The sequence below is a fragment of the Centruroides sculpturatus genome, unplaced genomic scaffold (genome assembly GCF_000671375.1).
Source record: "Centruroides sculpturatus isolate CEXI.00-Female unplaced genomic scaffold, Cexi_2.0 scaffold898, whole genome shotgun sequence".
Taxonomy (NCBI): Eukaryota; Metazoa; Arthropoda; class Arachnida; order Scorpiones; family Buthidae; genus Centruroides; species Centruroides sculpturatus.
In genome coordinates, this window is record NW_019385136.1 from 233,754 (window position 1) to 250,945 (window position 17,192).

Consider the following 17,192-nt stretch of genomic DNA (forward strand, 5'->3'; position numbering starts at 1 on the left):
AATATAAACGTTACTAAGCAATTTCTTTGTGTTTATTTACTAAGTTTAATTAAGAAATTTTGGACATTTTTATTTTTAATATTCAAATTATAAACAATAACTTCAAAATCACAATAAAGAGTAATTAAATTTAAATCTGGCACATTTTAAAACGAAATGAGAGAACAGTTTTACGTAAAAGTAGGTTAAAAACGAATAAAATATATTGATATAATAGAAAAGAATTGGAATGTTCATTTTGAAAAAGTTAGTTCATGTATTATTTAATATATTTTCTAAGAAAATGAATTACGTTTATTTATCTGGGGGAATTCATTATCCTTGATATTTGTTTTGCTGTGAAACATTTGTTTTCCATTCAGACTTTCAGGAAAAAGATGACGAAATTCATTTCTCTTTTATCTGTTATTGTACAATTTCTTAAAACTGTAGCAAGCACTTGGTAGTATTTGTGACAATTCGTTTCTGAGTAAACCAAAAACTCTTTTCACACTAAAAGAAAAACAGTAATAGATTTTTCATGTATTAATAATAAATAACGATTGTCTTTGCGAAGGCTGTATAAGTTTACTGCACGTTAAGTGCAATGATGAACTCATACATGCTATAATTGTTACATCAGGAGATATTGATTTGTAAATGAATTGTGAGTATCCATTACACTACCTACAACACCAATTCCATTAAATTAACACATATAATCACTACATAGCATACAATGTGTTTTCATTACTTTTATTGGAACTTTGTATTTGCCCGCAATATTTCAATAAGACACTCCTCTAAGTAATGTATATACAATAAATTACGCCTCTAAGATCATACTTACGTAAATATTTCGATATAAAATCAACAAAAAAACACGATTAATTAAATACTATTCCCGTATTTTTTAAACATAGAATTTGCAAGTTTGAATTTGATGATGATAACGCGGCAACTGTATTTATAAGCAGAAATAATATTGAATGGAAATAATTAAAAACTTTTCTGATGCTTAAACACGTTTGACGAAAAAAATATATCATGGTTTGCCTTTCTCATCATAAAATAATAATTCATATAACAAAAAGAGACAGCTCAAAATTTTCCAGCAAACAGCATAAAAATCAATTAAATATAAACTGATGAAATGGGTTATTGATATCATAAAGTATCTCTAATACGATAAAATCAATTTTAAACACTTAATAATTTTAAAATAATCCGAATTCAGAGGATCCAAATATATTCTTGGAAAAAATAATCTTATCAGTCTACGTAACGAAATAATAATTTCAACAGTTTAATTCTTATTAATAAGCAATTACGTCAAAATATATATAATAAAATCATACTTCGAAATTATAACAACATTTTTGAGATTCTCATATTCGATAAAACTTGAATTAAACTAAAGTATAATTTAATGTGTCAGAGGCAATTAATTTACTCTGAGAAATACTCTTGTGAGTACTGAAAGTATATTTTACCATCTATGATTTAAAGTTTATCCATCTATTTACACACTGGTACCCACTGGTGGACCAGAAATACCTAAAGAGATGGGCTAACTGAAAAATTAAAAACATTTGAATAAGTACAGTACCTTTTATTAATTAATACGTGAACGACGACTGTATTGTCCGATAAACCGTATCTGCCATCATAAATGTTTTTAAAAACAACGTTCGAACAAATAAATTTAAATTTTTTTTTGTGTATGTCAATGGGGAGGGAACAAACCACTATAATTTTGTCCCTGTATCAGTCACTGGCAGTATCCAAAAGATTTTGATAAAATTTCGCATACAATTTACTGATAATCAAATAAAATGCCACATATATTTAAGTTGAAAACGAAAAAATTAAAACTTTAACACGTGTACAAAGACGAGCTTTCTGTATACTTTGTAAGATAAAGTCGAGTCTTCTGTATATTTTGTAAGGAAGAGATAGACTTTATGTATAAACTATAACACACATATTTATAATTTTTAACATTATATGTTAAAATATAATATTTTATTTCCCTTAAGCTGATTAATTTTTAATATTTTTGAATTTCTCTTCCAATTTACATCAGGACACGATGATGATGTCTACTTAGACACTAATTTAATAACACTGATAATTCATAAAATGTATTTTGCTTTGATTATCACGATTTAATATAATTAAATCACATAAATTTACATAAATTAAAAAAAAAAATTTGTAGCATTTTTAAAACTAAACATGTATTAAAATTATATGTATTCAATATCAAGTTTATACTGTTAAATTAAAGATATATTGTATATTTTCAGTTTTTGTTACTTAAAGTATACTTTGATCTCTATCGTCTAAGTTTTGAAAAACTTATCCTTATCGAAGTTATGTTTACGGAGGAGGGTAGATAGATTGCACCTACTTTTGTAGCAGAAGCAAGGTCAGTCTGCCCGCTGTGACATTCCATTTAGTTTGCCAGTGGATAGCTTTGTAGTAGACCTTTTGCCACGATGTCACCTGTTATATATCATTCGTAAATTCAGCATAACAAATTACAGAAAAAAAAGGACTAATATCTTTAGAAAACACACAACATAATTTAACTTTAATCTGTTAATTTAAGTGATTATTTTTGAAAGAATTTAAATCTGGAGTGTGAAGAAAAGTTTACAGTTAGTGGTAAGTGTATTTAAATAAATTAATAATAATATTTTATATTTTTATTTGAGATTATCTTAAACTTTATTATCTCTTTAATCTTGTGAAAGTTTCTTTTATTATTAACAGAATTTATTCGTTTAAACGGAGTTAAAAATCACGAAATGTATTGAAAAATTTATTATTCTATCGTACTTTTTATGAGTTGGGTACTTATAAATATTATATTCACGTTCGATACTGGAAAAATATCAAGTAATTTGGCGATAGACGAAGGTCATCTGCCATCTTTGATATAAAGGTTTAATTGAATAGTTTTAAAAAGTAAACTATTTTTTATTAGGCTATATATATATATTAATTAAAATTTAAGTTACTTTATAACTCGTCAATTGAGTATAAGATTAACTTATGTATAAAGCTAATTTAATTTTACATGCGAGAAAATATAGTATATAAAAAATTTAATTATAATTAACTATAATTGAAATATATATATTCCTGTTTATTATGCTAAAGGAGAGAAGAAAGGTATGGAGTACAGATATGAATTTACTGAAGAAAGAGAATCTCCCCGTTGGGTAATGTATAAAATAATATATTTTAAAATAATAATTTATATTACTTTATTTCAAATAATTAGAATTTATGTAACGCGTTATATATAGCGATAAATATCACAAACCAGATAGCAGTCAATAACCTTTTCTGTATATATATATATATTTTTCATTTTGTGAAAAGTTCAAGGGCTTTCGAAAAATCCAAAGAACAATTTATAAGTTGGGGTATAAGTATATAAAATAATTAATCATTTGCATGAGTTTATTACTGATATCCTGATTTAATTTTTGTTCTGCAGGATGTTTCTAATTTTTCAAGGATGACATTTGCTCTTTAAAACTGACGATGATTGATTGGAAAAAATCCGGTTTCAAATAAGTCACGAGTTATCAATAAACAATGAAAATTTTAGTCTTTCTTTTTAAATATAGTTAAGATATTGGCTTAATTTGTGCGTAGAATTATTAAATTATTCATTAATTATTTATGCGAAAGAAATATTAGTTATAGGAATACATTGTATGATAAATAGTGGTGGTATTATAGATACAAGATGATCAAAACTTCACTGTGCATCTACGTTGTATCATTTGTAATCTAAATACAAGGCAGACCCAGCTAGATGCAAACTGAATAGTCCGGGCCTCTGAAGGGTCCGGTTGGTTAATAACATTTTGAAAAATATATATCGTAAATGTCTTTGTGGTTCATATATATGTATGAATCACAAAGTATATATACTGTATAAACTTAATCAAAATATTAGCTTTGTAGGGCCCTATAATTAATCTTTTCACCAGGTCCCATAATCCTCTTCTTGCTCTGCTACTGCTATGCATTACTTTATTAGTAGAGAGGTTGAGGCGCACGTTTTAAACGTGTAAACGTGTACGTGTGACGTTCGGCGCCGCTTTCCCGTAAGCCTAAAAGTTTGACAATGGTGTTTGGATAGTCGGTGGAATCACACTCGACATTCCAAACACCATCGTCAAACTTTTAGGCTTACGGGAAAGCGGCGCCGAACGTCACACGTACACGTTTACACGTTTAAAACGTGCGCCTCAACCTCTCTAATATATAAAGTAGCCACATATTATAACAAACGATACAATTTAGTCGCATAATGACTTTTTGATCAGCTATATCAGAACCGGGTTTATAGTCTACTTACGCTAAACAAGCAAGAGAAGCAGAGCCGGCCCTACCATAGGGCGAAAGGAGCAGCCGCTCCAGGCGCTAAGTCCTAGGGGGCGCCTCAGTGGTAAAGAAAATTAAAGGGTATAAATTTGGGGCAACCAAGGGCAGTGGCGTAGCGAGGGGGTGCAAGGGGGTGTATCAAGCACCGGGCGCCACTCGCAGAGGGGCGCCCAAATGGTCTCCAAGACAAACTATATGTGTTTCTGGAAGGGGCGCCAATAAAGTGTCGTGCCCCGAGCGCCAGTTATGTTCGCTACGCTACTGACCAAGGGAGCGCAATAATAGGATCTCGCTCCATCCTAAAACTTGCCTCGGGCCGGCACTGAAGAGTAGGCCTCACGCTACGAGGGGCCTTGCGCTATCTTCAAAATATTAATACGTAACGTAGGTTTATCATTTTTTAATTTTTCGTATGGAGGAAAGAATCATATATGATAATACTAAAGTAAACAAGTGTGACAGCTTAGGCTTATGGCTATCACACTTAAGCCTAAGATGTCACATTTGTTCTCTCACAAATCCAAAATTGGCCTTACTCTATATCTAAAATATAATATAATAATTGCAAAATTGTTAAATATACATTATGCATTTTCTCGTAATTAACTTCTCGAGTAGACTAGCTTAAAATTCATCCATTTATTCAAACTAGAATAGTGAACTACGTCATTCTTTGTACGGTACGTGTAGGCCTACATCTCATTTTCTATTAAGAAATTTTTCAAAATTTGATGTTTGAATCTACCCCCTTTTATAAAAAGAAAAAAGTGCAAATTACTTTAAATGACAATTTCTAAACTACTTTCTTATCAATTATTTTTATTTATTTTAATTTTGCTAATATACAAGGCATTTTCTTTAAATAAAAAAAAAAAATCTTCGTGAATCTTCTATAGAATTTGACATGAAATTTTTTCAGTTTTAAATTTCTTAAAAATTAAATTTAGATATTATAATTTATTAGAATTTTATGTAATTTGTAATGTATCCATTCATATTATTTAATAAAATTATTATTATATTTGCACTTGAGTTAGAAATTTGTATTGAAAACTTTCAGATTTTCAGAATTGTAAAGTGATAGATATCCTTTCTATGATATAATTTAAATCCCCATTTAAATAATAACAATTTTATCAAAACTAAAAATAAAATTTTAATTGATATTTATGTAAAATAAATATTTAATTACTAAATATTTAGAAAAATTGTTTTCACATATATAACTTTTGCAGGGATGGAAAAGACTTGTAATATGCATTTTAGGAGTAAGTATATTTAATTACTTATTAATATGTAAAGAAATAATTAATTACACATTTAAGTTTAATTATGATTATTATTAATTAAATATAAACATAACATTCGTTTAATAATTTAATTGAGTACTATTAATAATAAAAGTTAAGCACAAAATAATTCTATAAAACAAAGAGAAATTCAATTTTTAACTCTGATTAAAATAAAATAACTTAAAACAATCAGCATTTCATATATAAAAATTTTTGTAATTTTTTCTAAAATATTTTTAGATTTTTGCTTTGTCATTTTTCCTTTAAACAAAAATATAGATTTTTTTCCCCTTTTTTGATATTTCTGTGATTTTATCTTTATTTTATTCGTTATTGAGCCATTTTAACAACGCTAAAAACATATTTTAGTACAATTTAAGGATGTTTAATTGACCAGAAAACAATTTAAGAAGCTTTTTCTGATTATATTTCGATGGGAAAATAATAATCGATCATTATAATTTAGTTACATACGTTTTAAGTAAATGATATTGCTCAAAACGCATCTATCTGACATCTATACCTTTTGATTAACGAGCAAAAAGCTACAGAACAGGAAAAAGTAAATATAATTTAATAAGCGTAATAAGCTGTTTATAACTGTAATTTCCTTTTAAATAAATAGTTTTGCTCCAAATCTATTTACTAATATCGTTAACTCAGTTTTCCCCCCTTTATTTCGAATTACGCAATTTTGGCACGAAGCACTTAAGTGATGATTTAGTATGTTTATTTTGTTTAATGTAAAGTTCGAGAAAATTTGGTAAATAATCATTCAAATATTTAACTAGTTTTATCACAGAAGTTGTGTGACAAATGAGAAATTTTATACCTTAATATCTCATGAAATTTTGCTACTGAAACATGGAAAATCTGCAACAAACTCAAGTCATTTAATGTATTAATTATGTTAGAAATCATATGGAAATTCATTCTATTCAGACAATCATGGGGTATTACGATTAGTCTGTGTTGTAAATATAACTTTTGTTAATTAAACTAGCTGCGTGTGTTTGACGTTGCTCGGGGTTTTGAGGGAGTGGGCTTTAGGTAAATAAGGGTAGTTTGTACTTTGTACAGTACTTTTTAAGGATTCGAAGAATAGCTGCGTATGCCTATGGTTTATCGTGCTTTAAGTGAGAATGGGTTTGGAAAGATTGATAAAAACAATGGTCCTAGTGATTAAAATGTACATTTATTCACCCGAGTATTTACAATAATGAAACTGCAATATTATGTTAATGCATGTTCGGTCTTAGGCCCTGTACACACTAGGCGTTTTTCAACGCGCGTTAGCTCGGCGTTCGACGAGCGTTAGTTCGGCGTTTAACACTGGCTCAGTTTGGAAATGGACGAGAAAGTAATTGATTGTGTGTGCTCCTCCATCGTCGCTATAAGGCAGCACATATATCTCAAAGCGCCCGTAAAGTGCCCGCAAAACGCGCGTTTTAACAAAAATCTATAAACGCGCGTTTAACGCGCGCTTGGCGTTTGAGTGTGTACGGCTACATAGAACTCTTGGTTCCTTAAAACGAGCGTTTAAAAGCGCGCGTTTAACGCGCGTTGAAAAACGCCTAGTGTGTACAGGGTCTTAAACGCGCGTTAAACGTTCGTTTAAAAGCGCGCGTTTAACGCGCGTTGAAAAACGCCTAGTGTGTACAGGGCCTTAAGGTGTGGGCTTTAGGAATGGTTAGAGATGGGATTTTTTAGGGTGTCGAAGAATATTCACGCCAAATTTGGTGCGGATACGTTAAACTGTATAGAACTTTTTACCTAACAAATTTTGACATTTTGACTTATATACAGTACATATATAACCTGAAACCCGAGAAATTTCACAAATAAAATGATCAGGCGTGGTTAGGCTATATTTTCATTTGATTACTTAGTCACTTTGGGAATAAGTCTGGACCATTTAGAACACATCATGCATTTCGTGCGAATGATACAACTTGCATGAATTACATAATCTATCTCAATTTATTACAGTTCCATCTCTTTCACGTAAACAGGTCTTAATCTTTGTAATTTCTGGTTATTAAAGTAGTTAAGGTCTACTCCATGTGAAAAAATATTTACAACTACTGTATTTAAAATAAGTTTGTTCTTTAAAACGAAGTAGGCCTTAACTTCCGTAAATTTCAGAAATTACAGAAGTTAAGGCCTCCTTCAAATTGTAATTAATACAATTTCTAAAAATAGAGAACAAAATAAGTTTATAAATTTGTGAATAAAAATACCCTATTTTGGAGTGAATAAAATAATCTAAGCTACCGATCGACAATTAATCGATCACATGAAAAAATTTTAGTTATAAATATACATTATATCATCAATCTCGCGACGTCTAGAAACGAAGATAATATCTTTGCTTTGTGTTGCTTTTTTTGTTTATTTAATATGATAATATTATAAATTTGGCTGAACATTATAGTAGCTTATAAACCAGAGGTAGAGAGCTTGTGGCCTTCAAACTAAATGAGATTTTTTGTGATTTCTAGTATGGTCTAATACGATATAAAATGGTGTAATACAAAAACAGTACTATGTTTTGGTTATCTGTTTCAGATAAATTAACTAAAAATATATTATATATATGTATTTAGATTATTTAGATATATATATATTTTTTTTTACGAAAGACTCTCCATCTCTGATATAAATTCTATAATAATCCGAAAAAAATTGATATATAATTATTATTTATCGTTTTTTTAGGATTTTTCCGGATTATTAGAGGGGGATAAGCAAATAAAATGATTGTAGGCCTATCTGTTAATTTTTACTGAACTAGAACGAATGATAATAATCAGCATAACCTACGTAAGATGTCAAAAAAGCATTCGGCACTTATATGATTGATAGTACATATATAACAGGCCTACTTATAATACACCATCCTGAATTGAAAAAAAAAAAACAAAAAAACTATTTGTCGAAAAATGAACCATTAGAAATATTAGCAATTTTGTATGTTAGTATTGTGAATGACTTATTGGCTTCTAAGTGATACATTTGACACGAAAAGAGGGAATAATCTTGCCAAATCTTTACGAATTATTCTATATATTATTCCTCCGTTTCTATGTACAGTACGCTTGGCATTTTCTTTTTCATTTTTGAGAGAGTTCTCGACTCTCTCGAAAATTCCACGTTCTTGTCAGATTATTTCTCTCGGAGCCTTGGCCCACAGCTGAGTTTTTCGACGTATGTTTACTAAGCTTTTTTACTCGGTATGGTTTAGTTTTATTCGTTTACGGCAACGTGACGCATGGGCGATCTGCCAAGGGGAAAATGCCTCCCGGGAGGTCTTTTATGGGAAACTGGCTCCTATTTAAGTGTTACTAACGTGAAGAAAACCCGGAAAATCCCACGTGGCGAGCTCGTTGGCCAGGCGCGAACTCGGTGGGTCCACTACTCGGTATGGTGTGCACTATATACCATAAAAACGTTAACTGCACCATGTATCAGATTCATGCTGTTCATATCCAATATCATTATCACAGTAGACGCAGCTGGATGATGATAAATAGGGAATGACCCATCCCTCACCCCATTATGACCCTAGGTTCTATACCCATCGTAGGTTCTGTCAGGCTTACAATAAGTGGTACCGTAGCAGGGAAGTGAAAAACGACCTCGACATATCGGGACAGATCAACCCCGAAAAATCCTAGGGTTTGCTTGGTCGGATTCGAACCCGGATTCTCCAGAGCGGTGACGCCTAACTGCCTCGGCCTAGAGCCCACCAATAGCCATAGATAAAACCACCAAACACTGATAATTGGTCTTTGGCTGGTCCTGGCCTAGGGACTGGCCGCGTAGAGTTTCGGGGTTTTCTTTACCGTCCAATATCTAAATAGAAACCATTTTCTCATAGAAAGTCCTTCCACCAGGTATCATTCTTGGCAAATCGTCCATGTATTGCGTTGCATTGTTCATGAAATCATAAGAAGACTAAACTGCTTCGGCCATTCAACCGTCAATATAATATTGTTATATTAGCATATAAATATTGTAAAGCTATGATTCTCAAACTTTGTAGAGAGAATTGCTCTTCGGTTATTCGCCGCACTAATTGTCAGATGATACAATTAATCACAAGATGAATAAAATTTTCGCAAATTTACGAAAACAGCGTGATCCCTGAATTGTTATCGTAACTAAACTACTGAATTACTATATTTCGCATAATATTAACAAGTACACAGTACAACAATACATAGTATTTGCTAAATAAATAGCTTTCGAATTCTGGTCTAAATAAATAGCTTTCGAATTCGACGTCTGGTTATACCAGTTCTAATAGAACTGGTATAACCAGACGTCCCAGATTTTGGCCTTTCGGCACAATCTAATGTTCCAGTTTAAATTTTATGCCATAATAATGATATTCTCTAAGCAAAGAAAAGGAAAATATTAAATTTAAAACGAAATGAAATTTTATCCGTTTCCGAATTATCACTTGAAAACCTGGTAACGCTGACTTAACGGGAGCTAAAATCGACTTCAAAAGATCATAGAAAGATTTTATGGAATAAATCACAGAGAAACACATTACTGAACTCAAGATTTGAATAAATAATTATAATGAGTAACTGAAAAATAATCGACTCTTTGTACAATAAATCTAAAAAAAAACAAAACCAAAAAATAACAATAGTGTAATATGAATTTTTGGTGTCTTAAAAGTGTATGAATAGCTAGATAATTCACTTTCGTACGCACAAAAGTCCAAAATTTGCACATTCCAGTTTGTAATCGCCTAAAAATATCCAACTTCTCTAGAACTAAGGATTCACAAAAAAGGCATTAAAAAAGAATCTGAAAAGTTTACATATTTTCTTACACTGGCCAGATGATCAGTGGCGAGTTATCCTATGGGCAAAAACGCAATTGTCTGGGGCCCCAAACTAATCTGTTAAAAGAAAAAATTTCCTCGAAGAAAAATATCTGAAGTCAACACTGTACTATACGTGGGTCTCCTAATTCAAATTTGCTTTGGTCTCACAAAGATACAACATGCCACTGCAGATGCTAACCACAATTGCTCAATTATCTCGACCAATTGATACTCGGTCTTTCAGAGCACTTTTTTACGTCTGCATTTTACTACATCTGCATCTTTTTTTTAATGCCTTTGTAAAACCTGATAAATTTCTACTTGCTGCGCCTCATTTGTTTTGCATTGCTTGCAACTGAAATTTCCTCAGATTTTGAAAGTTATATTTTAAACATTGGCCCGAGAAAACTATACTTTAGTGACATTCCGCCGATAGCATGATGCTATCGGCGGAATGTCACTAAAGTATAGTTTTTTGCATTTTTTAGTTGCCATTTCATAGTTGCCATTTTTTGCAATTTGTTATAACATCTAGGCTTTTCTTTGCACTAACAAGTGGAAAAAAGGCTATATTTCGGTTTATGAGAGTATTCTGGAACCTCTATGTATGAATACATAGAGGTTCCAGAATACAGTGTACAATACAATACAAGTATAGGTATACAATACAACATACAAGTACAATATACAATACAATACAGTACAGTACAGGCCTAATTGTATGAATACGATTAGGTCTATACTGTACAATAGATCAGCATTTGAGCAATAAGCATTAAATTTAATTTAAGTGTTTAAAAAAGTAAAATACTGTAAATATGCAAATCATAATCCATGTTGTATCCACGAAAATAGAAAGGGAAAGACAAAAATAGCCTTGTCAATAACTCACCCATTTTGATGGTCTCTCCAGTTCGTCTGCTTCTTTCTTCGATTTATTTTAATTATTAATTTATGTTGTTCCGATATTTATTATATTATTTATATTCTTAATTTACATACGAATATTAATATATAATTACTTTTCCTTGCGGTAACGAAATTTCATTATTTAATTTTGGTAATATTACAAAAATTCTAGAAAATATTTTTTTCTAGAATCGCGATGATCGCGTAGCTGCTTCGCGTAATCGTGTCCAAATGCGATGTCCCTTTTAAGAAGTTTTCTATTTTTTGGCTCTTTTCGACCCGTGGGCACTAAGAGGGCTTTTTCATATCTAATGGGTTTGTTTGATGGGATATAGCATCGCAACGAGTGGGCGATTTGCCAAGGCGGATGCCTCCCCGGAGGACTTTCTATGGGAAACTGACCCGGATTTAGATGTTAGATACGTGAAGAAACTTCATAGGTTTGGCTAGATCTACAATCACTGGCTGGTGAAGGATGGGGTCTTATATATCCACTGTGGTTTGGTTTGGTTTTATTCGATTACGGAAACACCATCTGCCGAGGGGAGAATGCTTCTGGGAGGTCTTTTATGTGAAACTAGCCCCTATTTAGGTGTTACTAACGTGAAGAAAACCCGGAAAACTCCTCGTGGCTGTCTGGTTGGCCAAGGCATGAACCCACGATCAGTGTTATCTATATATTTTTATAATATATAGATAACAAGGCATAACAGAATGTTGAACTAAGTCTGTTATGCTTTGTTATCTATATATTATAAAAAATAACTTTCTTATAAAAAATTTAGTTTATTTCATAAATACAATTTGCCAAAGTTTTATGATGATAATGTTTTTATTATATTTTATGGATCCTCTATGCCTCTTCAGGTACAGGCAATATGTATCCATTGCTCTTAGTGCGTGTTCCTGATGTTATTTCACATTTAAATTATTAAAATCAATTTGATGAGGGCATCTTGTAGAAATCTTTAATGTTTTAAAAAATTTTCAATTCTATCTTCTGAAGGTCTTGCTATTTTTATTGTAGTATAACTAATGTTTATAAGGTTGAAATGACAGAATAATCTTAAAGTTTTCAAAATGCAAAACTCATATTTAAAATATATAGTTTAATATTAGAGAATAGAACCTATTCTATAATATACTGTAAGAGCATAAACTTTTTAACTTATTTTCTACACTACACACATTAGGTGGGATTTTTTTCATGGCCATTATGGGTTGACCACTCATAATAAAATAGCCATTTGATGAGAGACAGAATCTAATATATGTAAGCCAAACCACTCATAAAAATTTTTGAAGATTAATTCCAGGAGTGAATCTGAGAATCCAGATTTATCTATTCCTCAAAAGTGATAGACTGATACTGATTGTCTTGCCTACCAGCTAAAAGCATATACTGATTGGGCTGAGATTTGAAAAAAATTGTAGACCTATAAATTCCCACTGTTGGCATGTCTTTCCTTAATCTTGAGAACAGAGTTAGATACATTAAAATCAAGATCAGATATAGTGACAGGATACTCCAATTAATTATATACAAAATTTCGATGCAAACCAGAAGTCATGTTATTTCAATTCAAAAATTTCCACCCAAAAGGTGTTAGATAGATGACCAGCATGACTATTGTTAAAGATAAAGTATGATGTACAGGGACAAGCCACTACTAATTTGAGGTGGAAAGCATATATTTTAAATGAAATAAATTAAAAATATGATTCAAAATATCAGCCTGGCATTTGTGACAATGTCACAATAAATAATTGCCTATTATTATATGTATAAAATTAATGAATAATAATTATATCTCATCATTTAGCAATTAATGTATTACTTTATTTTTAATTTAGGTGATACTTGTTTTAGTTGGAATATTTATTGGTGGTTATTTTAGAGGAATTGAAGAAGGAAAAAGAAGTAAAGATAATCATGCTATTTATAAAAATGGTAAATATGTAATTTAATTATATAAATATATATATATATATAATTAAATCAGACCTTTATATATATATGTGTCTGATAATTCTGGTTTTCATTAGAATATTTGTTAAATTTATTATATTTTATTCGGATGGAATAACATGCATTCACATATGCATACCAATTATATCCCTCATAAGAATGTGTGCTTATGTAGACATCATATTAAAGATTTTATCAGATGTCTGTCTCAATTGTTGATGCATTAATATATGAGAATCAGGAAAAAATCAGTTTGAACACATTTTTTCTTTGAATCATATACAATATATTCATTATGATATTAGACCTACAAAATATCCTTTACATTAAAGTAAAATATGGTTAGAACAAAAAGTAATTGAAGTTGTATATCTGAGATTATCAGCACAAAACCTTTCTCACTAATTTCTAGCCTTATTAACTGGAGTACAAACGTTTTCGGCCTTCTTAATAGGCCTTCCTTGGGTACACAGTGGAGCGTCGGTTAGAAGAAGTTTAAATGCTGCCAATGTTTACCCAGGTATCGTCTTACCAGTGACGTCATCATCGATGATAGGTATACGATACCGAGGGCGAAAAATACATACTTTTGGTAAAGAAGGGAGGTGTGCAGATAGGATACTTGCTAAAGTTGGGGGAAAAAATAACATACTTTTGGTAAAGAAGGGAGGTGTGCAGATAGGATACTTGCTAAAGTTGGGGAAAAAGATTTTAGAGTAAGCGCGATGACGTCACTGGTAAGATGATACCTGGGTAAACATTGGCAGCATTTAAACTTCTTCTAACCGACGCTCCACAGGGTACCCGAGGAAGGCTTATTAAGAAGGCCGAAAATGTTTGTACTCCAGTTAATAAGGCTAGAAATTAGTGAGAAAGGTTTTGTGCTGATAATCTTAGAAATAGTTCTAGCTACATATGCATAGTAGTTGTATATCTGGTTAATATAACAGTAATTATTATATTAACAAACTGCACATATATGTGTGTATATGATTATCCAGTATACTGTATATACACATATATACTGAGTGATCATAATTACATTTTATCTATTTAATACTGTCTAGAGAGATATTTAGCAGTTCAAATGCAATCAAATCTGGTATGGTGACATTTCAGGACATATGATACATTTCTGTAAAAAAAAAATTAGTTCCAAGAAAAATTATATGTGCAATAGATCACATCAATAAAACTATGTCTGTTGATGGCATTAAACATCTCCAAAATTATGGCAATTGGTCCTATAAATGGACAGAAGCTATATTGAAGGAATGTGAATAACATACCAAAAATAAAATGTACGTATTACATAAGTCAATTTTTTCACTATTAAAATTCCATTCCTTGTATATATAAATGATATAAATAAAAATTTCTTGCAAGTACAGGTAACCCCCGTATAACACGGCACTTCTATAGCACGGATTCACTCACATGGTTTGAGAATTGGTACCATCCCCGTATAACACGGTACTTTTATAGCACGGATTCACTCTGACACGGTTTGAGAAATGGGTAAACCCTCGTACAACATGAAATGTAATAAATTTTTACATACTTAAGTACTAATAGTTCACGAAAATTATTATTTTCGTGAACTATTAGTACTTCAGTGTATAAATGTTCTTTTCTCGTCTCCATACACATGGTCCTTCGCGAAAATTGTTTCAATTTTGTCAGATCTCGACGCTTCTGCTTCTGGTGTTGCCAGATGTTTTTCCATTATTCCATAAGTGCTTAGCACCATATAAGGAAATTTATAAAGATCTTTTAACTAGAAGCAAGCAATCTAAAATTACATACACTTTTTGCAAAAGGTAAAGCATGAATCTGAAAATAATGCAGAAAAATGCTCAGAGGATAATGATAACTTGCCAAAAATAAAACACTCTCGGTTAATAGTGTTTTTAGTGATGACAAAGAAAACATTGTTTAATTTATATTAATATGTATCACTTAAGAAAATTTTAATAAAGATATTTATCTTAATTATGAAAATATAGTAGCATGTTTTTTAATGTTTGGAACCTAACCCTCCTTTTTGTACTAGTTCTTTGTTTTGCATAACACAGATTCGCATAACGGCAATTTTTTGGAACGTAACTACCGTGTTATACGGGGGTTACCTGTATTTCATATATGTTTTATGAAATATTATTGATAAATATTGAAATTCATGAATTTATACAACATTATGTTTATAATTTTATGGCCAAAAGTAAATTATGATTTTTAAGCTATCTTTACTGAATAATTACAAAATATTTTTATAGAAATTTTGATCTCAGCATAAATAAATTTTATTAATGTATTAATGTAATATTGTATTTTAACAATACATTTATTTCCAGAACAATCCTTCCATCTTACATGGCATGAACAATCTTGTATAACTGATAGAAAATGTCCTGAAGGGTAACTTATTTACTTTTTATCTGAAAACTTTTATTTTGATGTTTTAAATTTTTATTTTTATTTAGTTTTTCAGATCGTCCATTGCTCTTAATATCCTTGGATGGTTTTAGAAGTGACTATCTTGAGAGAAAATTAACACCAGCAATTCAGTGGTTGGCACAATGTGGTGTACAAGGACCAATGCAACCAGTATTTCCTTCTAAAACTTTTCCTAATCATTACACAATAGTTACAGTTAAGTATTTTATTAACATTTTAAAATACTCATAATGAATTACAATATTAATATTTTCAAATATTGAGTAATTTATAAATCTAAACACCAGATTGCTTTTGGACTGTATTGTGATCAATTAATTAATTCTGAATTTGACCTAAAAAAGGCATAATAATATTAACTCTAATATATGTATTGAATAATTTATTTTAATATGTTAGTTAATTTCAGAAAAAATTAATTTCTTATTTGATTTTAGATTTAATCAAAATATCTGTAATGAAACTTTCTACTTTCTTTCAATACATGACATTTTTTAAAATTTAGATGGTCTTTGATTTACATACATACATTTACCTTCTTAAAGCCCCTGTTGCTTTAGTTTGAATAACATTTGTCAGATAATCTACCTATTTAAAGTAAAAAAGAATAAATTCACAATAAAAATTGATAACTTCTAATAAAAATTATAGAACTCTGTTTATTGAAATACCTTTAAAATTAAATATAGGTCTTTTAAATACTTTTGAGCCTTAAAAGTTTATATTATGCTATTAAAGAAGTTTAGTATATAAATACATACATATATTATGCCAAAGTATTTAAATTGGTAAAATGATTAATGATAAATGATAGATGCTAAGATGTTAGTTTGAAATCTGAACATTTTAGTGTATTTTTATTGATATTTACCATATATCCATGTAAATAAGAGATGTATGAAAATTGCTTGTTTTGGCATTTTTGAAGCATGTCTTGGTTTGCTTATAATAGTATATTTTGCATATAAGAGCATGCTCTTATTGTGCAAGCTTGTTTTGGCTTATAAGAACACTGCACTGCTGTGTCAATGCAAATTAAATGTAAAAATATTTTACAACAATTCATTGACATCTCTGTGATAACCATTATTAAAAATAAAAAATGCTTTCAATACTATAAAATTTTTTTAAAATAGTAAGTTGTTTTAGGTATTTTATGGAATATTCTGCTGAATTTGATACATCTATAAGAGCATGTGTGCAGAAATATGAGAATAATTTAATGACTCATTCTGTAATCCCTCAAATATTCTAATGACTGAATGTTTCTTGTCTGATCTAAAATTTGAACATTGAACATATTATTTTCTTAAACTGTCTAGTGATTAACAAT

At 30.2% G+C, this 17,192-nt stretch overlaps 1 protein-coding gene across 1 annotated transcript in view; it reads left to right on the forward strand.

Annotated features, from left to right (window-relative positions):
* The first annotated feature begins 2,396 nt into the window (after positions 1 to 2,396).
* Positions 2,397 to 17,192, forward strand: part of LOC111635281 (ectonucleotide pyrophosphatase/phosphodiesterase family member 1-like) — a 57,989-nt gene continuing 43,193 nt past the window's right edge. The window contains exons 1-6 of the mRNA XM_023380203.1: positions 2,397 to 2,649; positions 3,148 to 3,209; positions 5,625 to 5,657; positions 13,288 to 13,384; positions 15,757 to 15,820; positions 15,886 to 16,054. Coding sequence (XP_023235971.1) covers positions 3,162 to 3,209; positions 5,625 to 5,657; positions 13,288 to 13,384; positions 15,757 to 15,820; positions 15,886 to 16,054 — 411 coding nt within the window. The 5' untranslated portion in view covers positions 2,397 to 2,649; positions 3,148 to 3,161. The remainder of the gene's footprint in view (positions 2,650 to 3,147; positions 3,210 to 5,624; positions 5,658 to 13,287; positions 13,385 to 15,756; positions 15,821 to 15,885; positions 16,055 to 17,192) is intronic.